This window comes from Choristoneura fumiferana, chromosome 20 (genome assembly GCF_025370935.1).
Source record: "Choristoneura fumiferana chromosome 20, NRCan_CFum_1, whole genome shotgun sequence".
Taxonomy (NCBI): domain Eukaryota; kingdom Metazoa; phylum Arthropoda; class Insecta; order Lepidoptera; family Tortricidae; genus Choristoneura; species Choristoneura fumiferana.
The window spans coordinates 8688429-8705346 of NC_133491.1; the positions used below are offsets into that span (position 1 = coordinate 8688429).

The window sequence follows — 16918 nt, forward strand, 5'->3', positions numbered from 1 at the left end:
AGTTCGTATCATACTCTCCCTCTCTCTCGTATTATTTTATATAAGCGTCATCGAGAAGGCAAGATACTATAATATACTATAATACTTAAATGAGTTATAATCTCAGTAAATAGTTATAATTCATCAAAGTATGTATGGGACTGATTAGTACTGACACACGTTGGAGGGCGTGTAAAAGCGTGTCGTGGCGGCGGGCTTAAAATAGTGTGTCTGCACCTTTAAAAGCTATATGGCAATACTAAACTTAAGAGCGTTCCGATATCGGTATCGGACGACGATAGATGACATCCGATAGCCGACACCATGTGCAGCAGCAGCAGCAGGACTACTACGAAACTCGAAGTTCGTGTCGTGCGGTCCCTCTGACACTTATACTATTTAACACAAGAGCGAGAGAGACGGTACGATACGAAATTCTAGTTTCGAGTTTCGTAGTAGCCCTGCTGAGTCAAGTTGTGAAGTGAAGTGAAGTTGTTGTCAAACACAACGAACGACAACGTCAACGGTTGCTACGCAAAGGTTAGGAAAGTAAAAACATTGGAATATCCTTGGCTTATCTCGTTAAACAAAGCAGATTTGCTGGAAAGCGAAACAAATAATAATTTCAAATAAGTTTCATGTGTCCCTCCGGTCTGATACGGCAAGACCATGGAAGGGCCTGGTATGAGTCTGTTTCAAGGGGCCGCAAGCATTCACATAAACAACAGTGCTCAAGACAGACTTGAGGAGCAAGAAGAACTTGAAGATCAAAAGCGACGAAACGAGGAGGTATATACATAAATATGATTTTATGATAATTAACGAATTTCGATGTACTAACAATGTCATGCTTGCATTTTTCAGTTGAAACATAAACTTGCGAATGCTTTCGATGATCTGCAAGATGATGATGAAGCCAGTTCGGTCAACAGTAGTGGAAATTTTACTATAGATCCTCATACCAATGGAGGCAATGGTAAGTACACTGATGACAACTGTACAGCCACTAAATACAATTTGGTATATGCATAATCATTCATTGATTATGTTAGTCTTTAGTTTAATTTGTTCTTAAGTAACTTTTCAAAATACAAGTGAGGAATTCCAATCTTTTTTATACTGCAACTCTTTAAATGATCTAATTGTTTTGAGAAGCCCCTTTAAAAGAAAATACCTGTAATAATCTTTAGACACATATGGTAGCAACCTAAGTGTATCAAGGAACTTCTGGCATAATAAATCATAATTGCCAAGTATGCTGTTTGGTCAAAACTAAAACTTGTTGTTTGTCTTGCTGTAACAGCTATATGGCTGAAAACCAGACCAGAGAAGCATAGTCTCTCCTCTTCATGCTAAACCTGATCGTGTTGGCACATGTTCAAATGTCCTTATTTATAATTATAGTTTTTTATGGGTAGTAAATGTTTTTTTTTCTTTCTCTTAAAATTCGAAAGTTTGTATGACTGTGGATCAACTATTTCTTGTTGTTAGTCTGTCTATCAGCAAGGGGACAAAAGTAGTACAGTTAAATAGAAGAAATGTGTATACATGCTTATTAGATGACCAATTATAGAAGGGGGCTTAAAACTACCACAAAAATGTATGTTTAGTAAATTTTAATCCTATAAACTTATGGTTTATAGAGCGACTCAGGAGAATGTAACTATTGCAACAAGTGACAAGAAAAAGTTGATTGACCCATGAACACTCAAAGCAAGTTACAAAACTACTTAAACTTTCCAGGGCACCCACATATTCGTACCAAATCAGGTCTGCCTCCAAGCTATGTGGATTCTCTCAACCACCTGAAAGAACTTCATACAAGGGACTCTCCGAACATCTATGAAACTCCCAAGAGCAGACATTCCCCTGTGCAGCATGATGAACCTGTGAAACTGCAGTACAATATGGGGCCCTATGGGGCCGGAGATGGACAAAATCACTTCTTTCAGCAAGAGTATCGGGGTAGGTTGAGTTCAATTCAAATAGTTAATGTTAAAAAATACATTTTGAACATGATCCCTTTTGCTGACTGTACTTGTTGTTGACTGCACAGCTGCATTTTCATCCAATGTTGATATCAAGTCAATCTGATAACTTAAATAAAATGAATAAAAATAGACCTGGTAAGATTTGAAAAACAAACACACATACCATAATACCATACCATATGAAATTAAACATAAACTTTTATTATTACAAGTTTTTATTTAATTTCATATGGAATAAATAAAATTTGTAGTAACATATATTTTTTTAATTCTTTTACTAGCTGTTTTAATGTAAAAAAGTCTTATGTTATTCTGAACTTATTTTATTGCAGGTCACATAAATGGAACCCATAATATTGATGCCAGACAAGAGTATATGAATACTGAAAAACTGAAAGTAATGTATGAGGTAAATTAGCATATATTTGTGAATTGTGATATCATCCAAAATCTTTATGTTGTGTACTTACCTTTACAAGCTTCATGCAAACAAGAACCAGAGATTTAAAAAAAATGTCTGGACAACTTAGATTGTAAGAGTACAAAATTTTTATTTAAGATTTCTTCCAATAAGCCAGACAAGGCAAACCACCAAACCAAAAGTCTTGGTATATGGTAGGTAATCCTAAAAGTTAACATCATAATTGCAAACTAACTTAACTGGACAGAATAAAGCCAGGTAAAGTACTAAAGAATAGCCTATTCTGAGCTTTGCTTTGTAATAAGTCAGTGTGGATCACATGTGGATATTTATATTTTGGATTCTAAATGGAGTATTTTGTGTTTGTTTATCAATATACATAAAAATGAATTGCCGAAATGTATTTATGCACATATAACTTCCGAACGAATGAATTGTTTTTTTTTTCTGTTCAGTTAAGTGCATTTTCACAAAATGTGTACCCTTTCTTTTTTTTCAATTTTGGAAAAAATATGGTTTTTGCTACTCAAAATTAAGAGCACAATCGATTCCGATAGCTTAAAAACATATCCCAATAAAAAAATCAGTTTTGTGACGTTTTTTCATACACATGTGCGTCACAAAACTGACTAATAAAATTTTGTATGAAAAATAAAGTACATTTTGAAAGAAAAGGTACACTTTTTTTGAAAAAGCCCTCGATCGCATCAGTAGGACAGACAGAGACCCACATACATATACTAAATTTCCTGCAATTTTAAATGTTTGGTATGGTCTTCCCCTAACCCTTCCCAACCCAGCCGAGTATGAAAAGAGCTAGGACTTTTATGTCTTCCCCTAATTTAAGATTCTATGTTATCTAAAAAAAACTTATGATTGAGCCGTTAGATAGGTACAGTCAAGGAGTTTAGTTTAGAGTCCTTGACCATACCTTAAAATTACAGTCATTTTTTACTATTTCGCGATTTTGATTCCCCATTGAGACAGGAATATTCAAAACTCTTTGAATGCAGTTTGAATTGTTTTTAAAATCGAAATGAAGTCTTCTTTGAGTGAAAATCTATCTACAATATTTATGATATTTTCCCTCCAAATGGCATAGCCGTGGGACACCCTGTATTCGATACCCTGTACGTTATCAAGACATCAAAAATATCTTTATGTCACGAAATTGCTAGAAGCCTAAAAGTTGGCCAGGCATATCACGATGTGCCTGAGAAACAATACGGCAGATCGATCAGAGCAACGCATTCGTCGATATTCCTAGCTATAGAGCTACACACATCGTAATATGCCAAAAAAAAAGAAAAATTTAGGTAAAACGAGCGAAGCGAGGAGTGATTAGGATTAATTGTGACAACGCACGAGCCGAGCGACCGAAGCGAGCGTGCCGCGGCAGGGGCCGGCGAAGTGCCAGAACCGATATGGCGGCGTTTCATGATATGCCTAGGAATTTCATGATTTGCCTAAACGTCACTAGGCAAATCGTTAAACGTTGAGTTTTGAACGATATGACGGATGTCCCTTAGCCAATTCATGAAATGGCGCCATTTCACGATATGCCTAGAAATTTCGTGATTTGGCGGATTTTACGATCGGCCGCCGACATATACACCTTTATGCCACTAACTCTCAATGTTCACATATTTGACACTATGGCTGTATAGATATTTATGCCCTCGCCTGTGCATTGTACAGATGCGCGAGAAGGAATGCCAGCAGCTAGCAGCTCAGATGGAGAAGTTGGACACGGAGGTCGACAGTCTGCGCGCGCGCCTCGCAGCCGCCACCAACGACCGCGACAAGGCCGAGCTCTCGCTGCAGGAAGCACACCATTTGCTTGGTAATCTTTGAATTTATAAGCTTTTCTATACTACTCAAAAGAATATAAGAGCCACTTGAATTTTACCGGTAATAACCTAACCTAACCAACAAAAAGTTGGAAAACCCCCGACTTTGTCACTTCAAAGTTCAATGTCTCAAAAACGGCTGACCCGATTTTGAATATTATTTTATTAATGCGAACGTAAACCGTAAAAGAAAAATGTGTGCCCCAACTATCGTAAGCTACTATTATACTGAGTAAAGGAGCGGCCACACCGCTGCTTAAAAAACGGTGACGGTACGGAATCGCAGTGACGCACCGTTTTTATCCGCTGCTTAAAATACGGAATCGCAGTGACGTGCCTAAACGTCAGATGGGCTACTACGAAACTCGAAAATCGAAGTTCGTATCGCACCGTCCCTTTCACTCGCATATTAAATGACATAAGCGTCAGTGGGACGCGGACGGCAACATACGAAGTTCGAGTTTTGCACTTCGTAGTGTAGGGCCAGGACTTTACCGAACAAAACTCGTGACGTTTGGGCGTTTTAAAAAAAAAGTGTACCCTTTCATTATTTTTGAAATTTTGTAAAAAATATGGTTCAAAAATAATGAAAGGGTACACTTTTTTTTTAAAACGCCCCCGTTCGGCACGTCATTTCGATTCCGCACCGTTTGCGTATTTTAAGCAGCGGTGTGGAAATAGTATTTTATACAACTGTATCGTAATAGGGCTCCTTAAAACACGAGTGTGGGTTTATGAAACGAGGCGTAGCCGAGTTTCATAATAGGGTCACATGAGTGTTTTAAGGCCTATTTACGTACAGTTGCATACAATATTTTATCTATATCCATATATTAAATCCTCTATCATGTGTTCAAGAACCATTGAGTTTGATTGACCTGCATTAACGAGAACTAGGTAGGTATGTCTGCCCCACGAGCTGCGCCCGCGACGACCTGCTGCTGCACGTGGTCGCATGTATGAAATCTCCATTACGATTACGTACGATACAGCTGTATTCATAATAGAATCCAATGTCGTAATGCTGGTCATGGTTTTTGAACGCATAATTGAGGATTTACTATATGGGTGCATGTAAAAAGTACGATGCGTCACTGCGATTCCATACCGTCACCGTTTTTTAAGCAGCGGTATGGCCACTCCTAAAGGGCAAAGTTCAAGCAGGTCGCCTACAAAGTTGCAGGTATGCAACTTTTTTACCGACACTAATCTGTCCGCGACATTTTTCAAACAATTGCAGATTTATTTTTGTAAGTAAACATGTTTTTTCTGAATTTAATAGATGGTGTACATGAATACATGCCATTCTACGTAAGTTCAACTTATTAAACCGTGAAATATCTTGTTGGAAGTACGATTTTTTGGTAACGCCAGAGACAATTTTGGTAACGCAGGAGACGCCCAAAGTGTCGGTAAAATAGTTGATTGGCCCAGATACTGTTAGTCATCTAACAACAAGTTATAGTTAAAAATATTAGTGCATAAAAGTCGAATTAGTTCACCTCTCTTCTGAGTATTGTCTATTGATCATTTACAATTTTATAGCATCCAGTAAACACAAAATTATTGAACTGGAGCAACAAGTGAACACCTTCACAGACAAACTGGTCCTCAGCAATCAGGAAAAGGAGCAGATGCAAATGGACTTGCGAGCCGCTACCGTCAGCTTACAGGATTTGCAGCAAAGACTGCATACAATGCAGGTATTGATTTATCTAACTATACTAAACGCATTTTTAATGGTTTAAGTAATTCTTGTTTGTCTAAAAAAATATTCTCAATTAGAGCAAGTTAAAGTACTTACCGGCCTGATTATTTAACTGGCGCAGCCGGTAAGATTTAATTTAACATGCATAAATACATCTCCTTCATGTTATAAATAAACTTATACTCAACTAAGGAACAATTTTATTGGCAGAAATTGATAGAATGCAAATTATAGTACAATATATTGTTTGTTTATAGGTTACTCACACACATGACACTGATGCACTGTTTAGAGAACAGCAAGACAGGTATGTGCTCAGTACAAAGGATATTTGAAGAAGACACAATTAAAAAAACTGAATATGTAACTTGACATACAAGTTTTGGCCCGCAACTTCTTCCGCGCAGAGATAATATTTATGGTCAACTCCCGTTCTCTAGCCTGGAGGAAATAGAATCGGTTTTAATTCAGTCCTCAAGACTTTTCTTTTTATAACTTAAGTTATTTAACTTTCAGACACAGAGAAGAAATGGATCGAATGCAGACGGATTTAATAAAGGTGAAAAACAGGCTAGACGAAAAAGTAAGTTGGTGAAGAGGTCTATTATTATATTACAGATAAAAATAAATTCCATTTTGCTGTCAACATTATAAATGGGACTCGGACATATATTAATATCTGTTTTACAGGCAAATGAAGTGAAAACTCTTGAAAAAAGATGCATGGAAAAGGACAGGGAAAAAGAGGAACTGCTTATTGAGAAAGGAGGCACCATTAACAGGTTGGCGAGTGAGTTGGAGGCTGCTCAGAGCAGGCTCGCGAGCGGCGAGACCGCGCGTCTCAAGGAGAGAGTGGCGCAGTTACTCACCGAGCGAAACGCCGCCAAGGAACAAGTTAAAGAATTAGGTGTAAGTATCCCCCGTACCCGTAGGGGCGTACGGGTGTATACGGGTGGGAGTCTATACGGGATCGAATCAGAAATGAGGACATAAAAATGATGACAAGGCATTATTCCTTTTTCCATTTAAGTTTTATTTATTATCGCTCAAAGTTAAGTTATTTATTTATTGTTAATATAGTGTATCCTAAAAGGAAAGTTTGTAGTTCACTTACACCTAACCCTTCCCAACCCAGTCGAATATAAAAAGAGTTACGACAATGGACCTTATGTACAATCCATGTCAGTACCGGTACATGACTCTTTCAACTTGGCAACTTGAATTCATATTTCAATAATATATTTTTTGCTCCATTCTTGTCCCTATGAATACCTTTACGACATATACTGTAATACACGTAACGGTGTGGGGACTTTGATACTTGAGCGGTGTTTATCAAGTGTTGCTCATAGCATTTGCTACAATTTTTAGTGGTGAATGCTTCATTTATTATATAAACTGATAGATTGTTCCTCTGCTCGATTATTTTCAAGATATCTTTGTGTCTAAACTTCCTGTGTACTTTGAATTAATAATAATTTGATTTTTAATGCAAATTTTATTTTTTATGATAAAGGCATACAAGATCTGAGTTGTCCCATTGCAAGATAACTAAGATAGATAATGTTATTTACGTGTTATATTTCTAGTCTAAATTAGAAGTGACGGCGCACGAGCTGGTTCTCTGCCGGAACAAACTGGCCTCCAATCAGAAAGAGTATGACGACTGGCGTACTACGCTACACCAGATACTGCGGGAAACATTGCCGGAAAACTCATATTTCGGTAAGTTTTGTGTGTTATGATATGAGCAACAGCTAGTACGAGAGTCTGCGAACCGGTTTTTCACTCAATAAGTCCCTTTTTACAAGTCAATCCACAAGAGCATGGATTGGACGAAAGTAATGCCACTTAGACATTTTTGTAGGAAAATGACTGATGCATTTCATTGTCATATTTGTGTGAAGTTTATTCAAATAGGTAACATACAGATATCATTCACTCATTTAATCCATTCATGCCAGCTCTTGTGAATCGGCCTGTACTAATGGAGAGAGATGCTGGCTTAAGCAATAAGTTTCATACTGACTCGCATAGTCATAGTCAATGTTTATTAATGTTATACCTTTACCAGGTGAGCCACCATCTCCAGGCAAACTGTCGACATTAAAAGAAACTTTAACTCGGTATAAACAACAAATTCAAAAAGTATCCACATTACAAGAAGAAATTGCTAAAAGGTAAACACAAATTCACATTAGTTACTTCAAAAAACAAATTTGGTTTGGTTTAATCCATAGTACTTTTCAACATAACCATTGATACTCTTCTTTGGTTTTATGTTAGATACGTACCTTTAAACAGTGTTGACCTTTATTTTATTTTTAAACCCTCATTCTCAATGTTATAGGGATAAAAGGCTAGAGCAATATCGTAAACAAGATTCCGAACTAAGAGGGAAATTAGAAGAACAAAAAGGCATCGAAATGCAGTTGAATTCGAGGATTGCTGTGCTGCAAAACAAATTGGAACTCCTAAGTACCAACTCTGATGGTGAACTGGTGGAAAATTACAAACAACAGAATGAACGGCTACAGACAGAGCTCGAAAATGTAAGAGCAGACCTTAAAAATGTAAGTATTCCCTTCTTATTTAAACACACCAATGTTTAGAATAAAATTAAGTTGGAGCAACATCGCTTAAATATTCTGATTACACTAAGCAACAAAATAGTGCAGTATCATGTCATGATGGTCGATAGATCCACCAATATTTTGGTAACCGTTCGGCGCAACTCGATTTTTTTGTGTGCACCGTGAGAGTATAGGAAAGAACTACTCAATTTATAAATTTTTAATTTATCAAATGTACCTTTTTAAATATAACAACCCTTTTTAAAAATATTGTTTGCTTTCATTCATTTGAAGCTCATACTGCATTATGTAGAAGAAAAAACACTGCAGTGGATTGGAGTTTCTTTTGTCGCTATTTCACACCCCAGTAACTTGTTTCTGCTGTTCTGCAGCTGGACCTGAAATACACGGAACTTGAGATGGACCATGACAAGTTAAAGGCTGAGAAGGGGAGTCGTGCGTCCATAGTGCAAGAGGCTAACGCAGACTTGCTGCGGGAGCTGGAACGTTGCAGCACGCAGCTCAAAGGAACCATCAAGGAAAATGCAGAACTTAAGAATCTGTATTTGCAGGTAATTTAATTTGATTTACTCTAGTACTATTGTGTACATTTTTTATATCGAAAATACAAACTGAGACATGGATGCACAGAATAACCAGAAAAAGAGACCAGCACTGGGAATCGAGCCCAAGTCCTCGGCAAGCCGTGCTGCGTGCTTATAACCCCTACACCACTGCTGGACAGGAATCTAGACACGAATTTTTCCTATGCATACATATCTCAGGTTGCTTATTTCTACTGTGCTACTTAAGCAGCAGTAATTTGGAAAATTTGGAGTTGAAATAAAAAATACAAAAGACTCCAAAAAAAAACCAATCATACATTTTTATCTTTTTTTAAATAACTCAGTATGTCGCACGCTTTGTGAATGCATAGCAGACAAACCGACTGAGTGTGTAAGAAGCGAGCGCAATAGCGGGGGATCACACGTACTCATGTTCGTTATTTTTTCACTCTAGGCGTGCAGTTCCCGTGATGGTGTATCTAGAGAGTTGAAAGACGTTCAATCAAAAGTACAAAAAGAGAGGGAATTATTCAAATCACAAGAGCAAGACTTTGTAGAAAGGATAGAGAAAGAGAGGCGGCAGTCGGAAAAGCTGACTTCAGATTTGACCAACTCTAAGGAAGAGTTAGAGAGAGCTAATAAAAGGATATCAGAGTTGCAGAAAGAATTCACTGATAAACAGAAAGAATTTACAGTTAAACTTAACAAATATCTTGAAGGTATGTAGATTGTATCTGGTTATTTATGAAATTATTATTTTGTTTTACTCATCTTTTTAAATGTTATATTCTTTGCCTTTGTCTTCAGATGAAAAATGCGCGATGCGAAAAGAAATGGAGCCCTGCACGCAGTGCGAGAAAAACTTAAAGCAGATTCGACAATTGAATGACCAGCTCAGCAAATGCAGTGTTAAATTAGGTAATAAAAATTAGGTCCTCATAAGATGTCATAAGGATGCACACCCAATCCAGTGCAGGTTTTGTCGAGAAAAAATTATAGATATCTGGAATAATAGTGAAATAAGAATTGTTATATTTAATTATGAGGGGTAACAACCGAATATGGCACTTGTCCCACCGCGGACGATGAGCGAGACGCGAGTAGAGCGTGTAACTAGAAACGAGTGGGTGAGCAGCGAGAAGCGAGTAGTTTTGTGGCAGCCGCCAAGCTGACATCGCTGAGCGAGTATCTACAGCTCAGCGAGTTTTATAGCTCTTGTCGCTGCGACAAAAGATGTAAGAGCGAGTTCTCGCCGACAGTGTGAACAGCCAGCGATCAACTATTAATATATGTGGCTCTTTTACTCACACAGGATCTTATATCTTTTGTTCGTTTCTTGAGCGAGAAAATAGTCGATAGCCAATCGTTTCCTCGCTGGCGGTGAGACAAGTGCCTATTACTTGAATAAACGGGATAAAAAATGCTTTTCAGTGCCTCTTACCTTACATGTAATTTTTCTCTTGTCCAGCTACGCAAGAGAGCAACGAAGCTCTTATGAACGAGCTCAAGGGAAAAGCGGAGTTCTTCCAGCAATACATAATGGAGCGTTTTCAAAAGCTTAATGATCTTCGCAACGTTGCCACCAACACAGACGGGCCGGCGTCGCAAGAGCCGGCCGCCCCTACGCCCTCGCCCCCGCCCGGACCCAACAACTCCAGCATTGAACAGCTGGTGCAGAACTGCGACGAAGCACTCGCTGCTAAGGTACGGTTTTTACTTTACTTACTATTTCGGCTAGGTGATATAGTCATCTCTTCTTCTTAAATTTAAGAGCTATGCTCTTGTCGGTGGAGCAATCGCCACTCCGCACGGTCTTTGGCCAGACGTTTGACTTCCTGATACGATACGACACGACACCCACCCATTCCTTCACCTGGTTAAAATAGGTCTATCTTGGTCTTCCTCTACCTCGTTTTCCTTCTATTTTGCCTTCCAGCAGGTTAAGAAAGAAATTGTCGTGGCGTATCAAGTGTCCTATCATATTTCCCCTTCGATATAGTCATACATAATTAAAATTAATCAATTTAATATTAAATTTACCTACAGACTGCGCTTATGATGAAAGAGAAAGCGATAAGGGATCAAATTGCCGAAAAATTCACCTTGGAAATGAAAACGGTCGAAATGAATTGCGCGCGGCGACTCAAAGAAATGGAAAACGAGCAGCTGGCTACGGTGACGAAGTTAAAAGAGCTGTTGGAGCGCAAAATGCAGGAAGTGGAAACTTTGAAAGAATTCATTCTATCAGAGAGATCTAAAGTTACTCAGATTCTAGAATCGAAAGAAAACGAAATATCCGTTCTGATAAAGGAACATAATGCAATACAAATGGAATGTCAAAAAGCAAAAGATAGCATCAAAGATTGGAAACTAAAAGCCGAAAGGTATAAAGAAAAAGTACAAAGACTGGGCTCAAGCGAAAACTTTCTTAAACAGGAAAGAGAAGAATTGCAACAGAGCCACAGTTCTTGCATTAAAGAGCTGCAAAATATGAAAAGTAAAATAAATAGTTTACAAAAAAAGTTATTGTCCTCTGAACAGAATTACGAAAGCTTGCAGACGGAGCACCGCGCTTTACTTGAAAAGTACAAAAATAATAAGAAATGTCTACTTACTCATAAGGTAGTATAGTTCAAACGAAGCATAACCACTTAGTACAATGGCACTGTTATTATTTTAAAACATTAAAAACTGCCTTAGTATTTTTATTTACTTCAAAATAAATGCTAAGTTCAGCTAGCTAGCTTTAAAACCTTGACTATAATAACGGTTTCCTTTATATTTTGTTCCAGGAATACATAACCAAGAAAGACACTCATATAAACAATGAATTGAACAGGATTCAAGATGAATACAGAAAAATATTCCTTAAGTTACAGAATCAAATTACATATCTATCTAACTGTAGAATACAAGAAGAAAGAACCAAAGGGAAATCGTCTAAAGCACAACCTCATCTTGAGGTAAAGTATTATATTTATTACTATCAAGATTTTTACAATGTGAGATAATAAATTATAATATTGTTTCTTTACAGTATGCAGAGAAAATAAATAAGTTAAATGCTGAATTCGCTAAGCTGACTCAAGCCAGTGCCGCAGTAACTTATGACATCCCAGAGTCGAACCAATGAGAGTTTGCACTTCAACTATGCAGCAAGTATATTTTTGAGTTCCTTATGGAGCATCGTAATGCAGGTTTTTCGGATGTTCTACACTATCAAATCCGTGCCGTCCATTTACAGCATAGACGACTTCCTGATAAAATAATCAGTAAGCTCGTCTTCTGTCAGAGGAGTTTCATGACAATATCTGTTAGATATTTAAGCAGAATCTTGATCAAAAACAAATGGATTGTAATATTAAATGAAACTATGGCTATACTTGTTGACAAGTCTTAGCGCATGTTGACTTGTATCCGTTGTAGATTGAGATCTACAACGACATACATTAATATTTCAAAACACAAAAATAATTGGTAGGTACAGTCACCAGCACCAATATCTGACACAACAAGCGTGCATAAATATCTGATACGGCTCTATTTCTAGGGCCGGAAAGACGTGTCAGATATTTTTGCACGCTCCGCTGTGGCAGATATTAATGCTGGTGACTGTACCACTGTCTTTAAGAAACAAAAAAGTATTATAACGACAGTATCTAATAAAATTGTGGGAACAGAAAAGTTACTTTTTTAAATAATGAATTAAATAATATTTGTTGCAAGTAATCCTGTGATATCGAAGATAAGTACAATGTAGATACCTACTTATTCAAGTATTAGCATCTAATAAGTGCCAAACCATAATAACATTCCTCCTGATTCCATGCTCACTATGTTTACTTGCTTTTATTTATAAAGCCACTCAAATACATGAAAATGATGACAAGGTTATTCCTTTTTCCATTTAAGTTTTATTTATTGTCGCTCAAAGAAGACTATAGATAGTTACATGATTTATTGTTAATGTAGTGTATCCTAAAAGGAAAGAGTTTGTAAATAAATAATAATTTTATACGCATAAAAATTCTTTATTTCTTTATGTAATAATTAGAAGCGACAAAAGGTAATTTCGAAACAATACATGGATGATCCTGTCCCCTAATGTTAACAAGAAGTGGGGTTCCGGATTTCTTTAACGATTCCGCTACGTATCCCATCGCTACATTACCGCCGAGCGACGGACTCGGACAACCACTCGTTATTTTACCGACTACTTCAAGAGTATTAGCATTTTTTAAAATAGCATCTTTCCTGGCTGGAGCACCTGACTCCATCCGAATACCCACCCTTCGCTTTCCCACGCCTTCTTTTATTTGCCTTAGAATGATATCCGCTCCTGGAAAATTGGCTTCTCCCCTTCTACGCTTTGAGATCAGCCACGTCAAGTTTGCTTCTACTGGTGTAACGGTCTCGTCGATATCGTTACCGTACAAACACAGACCGGCCTCTAAGCGCAGCGAGTCCCGGACGGCTAAGCCGGCTAGCTTTATTTCTGTAGATTCTAATAAAGCTTCTGTGACGTGGTTAGCTTGCTCCGCGGGGATAGACACTTCCACGCCATCCTCGCCTGTGTAGCCGCAGCGTGTGACGCGGCAACCTTCTACTCCTGCGACAGCGCACACACGAGAACTCATAAACGTCAGATCCGTCAAAGGAAAGTCTGTAAGGGACTGAAACAGTGATGCAGCCTTGGGGCCCTGTATTGCGATAAGAGCCCTCTCACTTACATCCCAGAATTCCACAGTTACATCCTTCCCTTGCTGTCTTAATTTATCGGAAGTATCTATCATGTGCGCCTTATCGACGTCTAATCGTCCAGCATTCGAGACTATGTACAGTGTTTCATCATTTACTTTTGTTACTATTAAGTCGTCTATAATGCCACCTTGGTCCGTCAAAAATACAGTCAAAGAACTGGAACCGTTCGCCATTCCTCTCAAGTCAACAGGGCAGAGAGACTCAAACCAGGTGACGCAATCCTTGCCCCGGACGTTAGTTTGCAGCATGTGAGACACATCGAATATAGAGGCACTTTTTCTGGTAAACAAATGTGAAGCTGTGACGCTCAAATCTGCGTATTGCACTGGCAGTAGAAATCCAACGAAGTTGACTAATTTGCCGCTGTATTTAGTGTGCAAGTCATACAGTGGGGTTTTGATAGCAGTATGATGTTCGTCACTAAACTTGCGAAATTGTAAACTTATAGGCGCAAAAATCTTTGCTTTTGAATATTTACAGGGAAAAACACAAATTCGGTTTAGAAACACCATTTTTTCTGCAGCAAGTATGTAACAGACTTATATGGCAGGCACGCACAGACTGCAGTTAAATTTGTAGTTTGCTATCTCGTACTAATGGGTCAAGGGTCAGCCAGTTACTGGAGACAAACAAAATAAGTAATGATAAGGTGGGTAGAATAACTTCATTGCATAAGCCACTTATTGGGGTACTTTCATCTTATTGTTAAGAAAGTATGTCATACTTTTGCTTTTGCTTAGCTTTTGCCCTGCAGCTTCACCCGCGTGGAATTCGGTTATCGCGCGCTGTTCCCTTGGGAAATGCATTTTTTCGGGATAAAAAGTAGCCTATGTCACTCTTTGGCCCATAAACTATCTCATGCCAAAAATCATGTTGATCTATCGCTCCATTTCAACCTGAAAGACGGACAAACATACAAACACACTTTCGCATTTATAACATTAGTATGGATTTACCACAATGGACTGGTTTTGAACATGAGAACAATAAAAAAAATTGAATTAAGTACAAATTTGTACAAGATTCTGCTGACATATTTCATAATACTGAAATAGTACATTGTGTCTTAAGGGCGGTAAATAAGGAATTACGAACGAGAGTCTATTAGAAGCCCGAAGTCGACGACTGAGGGCTTTAATGAGTCGATGTTCGTAATTCTAGTACCGCCCGTGCGACATACAATGTTTTTCATTTGCGAGTAAAATTTTATATTTGTAAAAAAAAAATATAATTCTTCCAAATATTGGCGATACCTTAGGCTGTGCTCTTGGCAGCGCCGCCCTCTACCTCCCTCAGCATGCGCCGCAACGTGCGTGTGCATGTGGTCCAGCAGCAGGAGCGCGCGCACGGCGCAGCGCCATCAGTACGGGCACTGACTCATTTACCGACCTTGGGCTTCATGACAAGAAAATGTGTACGCGCAATGACTCATTTACCGACCACGGGTTTCATGACAAGCACATTAAGGTCGAGGGTTTTATTTGGGGGGTTGCCACCAAGGTAGCCTGCACGTTATGACACTGTTTACGAGCAAGTGTGATGAAAAAATAGTTTTGTGAGTCTCTCAAACTTCAAGTAGGCTTTGTTAGTTTTATACTGATTTTTTTTCCATGTGATGTGGTCAAATTACGATAGGAATAATAAACTGGTTAAAAATGGCACAAGGGGGAAAATAAAAATGGCTTTAATTATCTAACAATTTATTAAGTCAATTATGTAACAATTTTCACATAATCTTCATGAGACAGCATTTCATTTTTGTTTGCTTCAGAAACTGCAATACTGGACAATATTATGGCTATGAACCCATCAGAATCAGGGTTCTTCTTTAGTAATTCTGGGTTTTTTACTAACTCTTCATTAATTTCTATCAATGTCCCCTTCATGCAGGATAGTACATCAAATTTGGTTCCATTGTTAAACTCCACATTGCACACAATTGATTTAGGATGCAAGGCCTGGCCACCTTTCTTCCCTTTGCCTTTAACTGTGTTACTCAGCCTGTTGATGTTTCCTACAGTGAAATTAATTTTATAATCACCCTCAGTTTTGAAGAAGAAGTGACTAGGTGCTAGTGATAGCAGAGTTATTCTGTTGGAATGGAACATTATCATAATATCATTGTTCTCAATACCATTTACGTTTAGAACATACCTCTTAGTGAAGTATCTCTCTGTAAAAGACTGATAGGTGGATAAATCTGGTATGTCGTCTAAAATGCTGAACTCCATACTTATATTGCTAAAATGCTAAATCTAAGACAAAGTACTCAAGAACTTTTATTGTGTTTGTCCCTGGGACTTCAATATCCTTGCGCGGATTTCAGCTTGTTTCACTCGAGACTCCTCTAGATTCGCTTTCTGCCGGCGCAAACGCTCTCCTTTCAAGCACTTTCTCATATAAAAGTCATGGTCGTTACAATAGCCCATGAACTTTCTGAATGGATGCTGAAAAGAAATAGGTTATGTTATGCTTTTGTTTTGAAATTGATCAAACACACAAGGAATTATATATTACGAAGAACTAAAAGTTGAACTAATGAAAAACTTACTAACGCGTTAAACAGGTAAAGCTAATTACAACGCCTCGTTCAGTAAAACAACGATTACAAAGACAAACAATAGTCTACCTCGGAGTGGCAGTCCATTAATTTTTTTATCAAAACATTACACTCGTCGGTATGGAGATGAGGCGATAAGTCTGTATGCATAACTTAGGTAGGTATGTTAAAACCAGCTAAAATACTGTTCTCCAGTTTTCCTCCAAGATAGCGTTAAGAAAAGATAATCAGTCGATGGAGTGAATGAATTTGACTGACAGTCAATCTGTCAGACTGTCAGTCAAGATCTTGATACTTACTGCAGGGCTACTACGAAACTCGAAGTTCGTGTCGTGCGGTCCCTCTGACACTTATACTATTTAATACGAGAGCGAGAGAGACGGTACGATACGAACTTCGAGTTTCGTAGTAGTCCTGCTGACACACTATACCTGTCAAAGTCAAATCTCTTTTTTTTTCCGGCTACAGGGACGTAACCCAAAATTATGTTTACTAGGACGTTGATAAGA

The 16918-nt window shown here is 38.1% G+C and overlaps 4 protein-coding genes across 4 annotated transcripts; 1 reads left to right on the plus strand and 3 right to left on the minus strand.

The window, feature by feature from the left end:
- The first annotated feature begins 202 nt into the window (after positions 1-202).
- LOC141438956 (uncharacterized) lies at positions 203-12228 on the plus strand. The gene is made up of 19 exons (XM_074103036.1): positions 203-768; positions 844-955; positions 1723-1944; positions 2303-2379; positions 4090-4234; positions 5787-5944; positions 6207-6256; positions 6466-6532; positions 6640-6858; positions 7539-7674; positions 8024-8129; positions 8300-8522; positions 8915-9094; positions 9543-9807; positions 9896-10006; positions 10557-10792; positions 11135-11710; positions 11881-12051; positions 12126-12228. Exons 1-19 carry the CDS (start codon positions 649-651, stop codon positions 12219-12221), a joined length of 3270 nt encoding a protein of 1089 aa, XP_073959137.1. The 5' UTR covers positions 203-648; the 3' UTR covers positions 12222-12228.
- An 828-nt stretch (positions 12229-13056) lies between these two features.
- On the minus strand, positions 13057-14479 carry LOC141438957 (aminomethyltransferase, mitochondrial). Its single transcript, XM_074103037.1, has one exon. It carries the CDS (start codon positions 14359-14361, stop codon positions 13120-13122), a length of 1242 nt encoding a protein of 413 aa, XP_073959138.1. The 5' UTR covers positions 14362-14479; the 3' UTR covers positions 13057-13119.
- Positions 14480-15532: 1053 nt separating this feature from the next.
- On the minus strand, positions 15533-16080 carry LOC141438960 (protein Abitram). Its single transcript, XM_074103040.1, has one exon. It carries the CDS (start codon positions 16078-16080, stop codon positions 15562-15564), a length of 519 nt encoding a protein of 172 aa, XP_073959141.1. The 3' UTR covers positions 15533-15561.
- On the minus strand, positions 15533-16682 carry LOC141438964 (COX assembly mitochondrial protein 2 homolog). Its single transcript, XM_074103044.1, has 2 exons — positions 16479-16682; positions 15533-16296 (listed from the first exon to the last, which is right to left on the minus strand). The coding sequence occupies exons 1-2, from the start codon at positions 16557-16559 to the stop codon at positions 16129-16131; spliced, it is 249 nt and encodes an 82-aa protein (XP_073959145.1). The 5' UTR covers positions 16560-16682; the 3' UTR covers positions 15533-16128.
- Between the last annotated feature and the right edge of the window lie 236 nt (positions 16683-16918).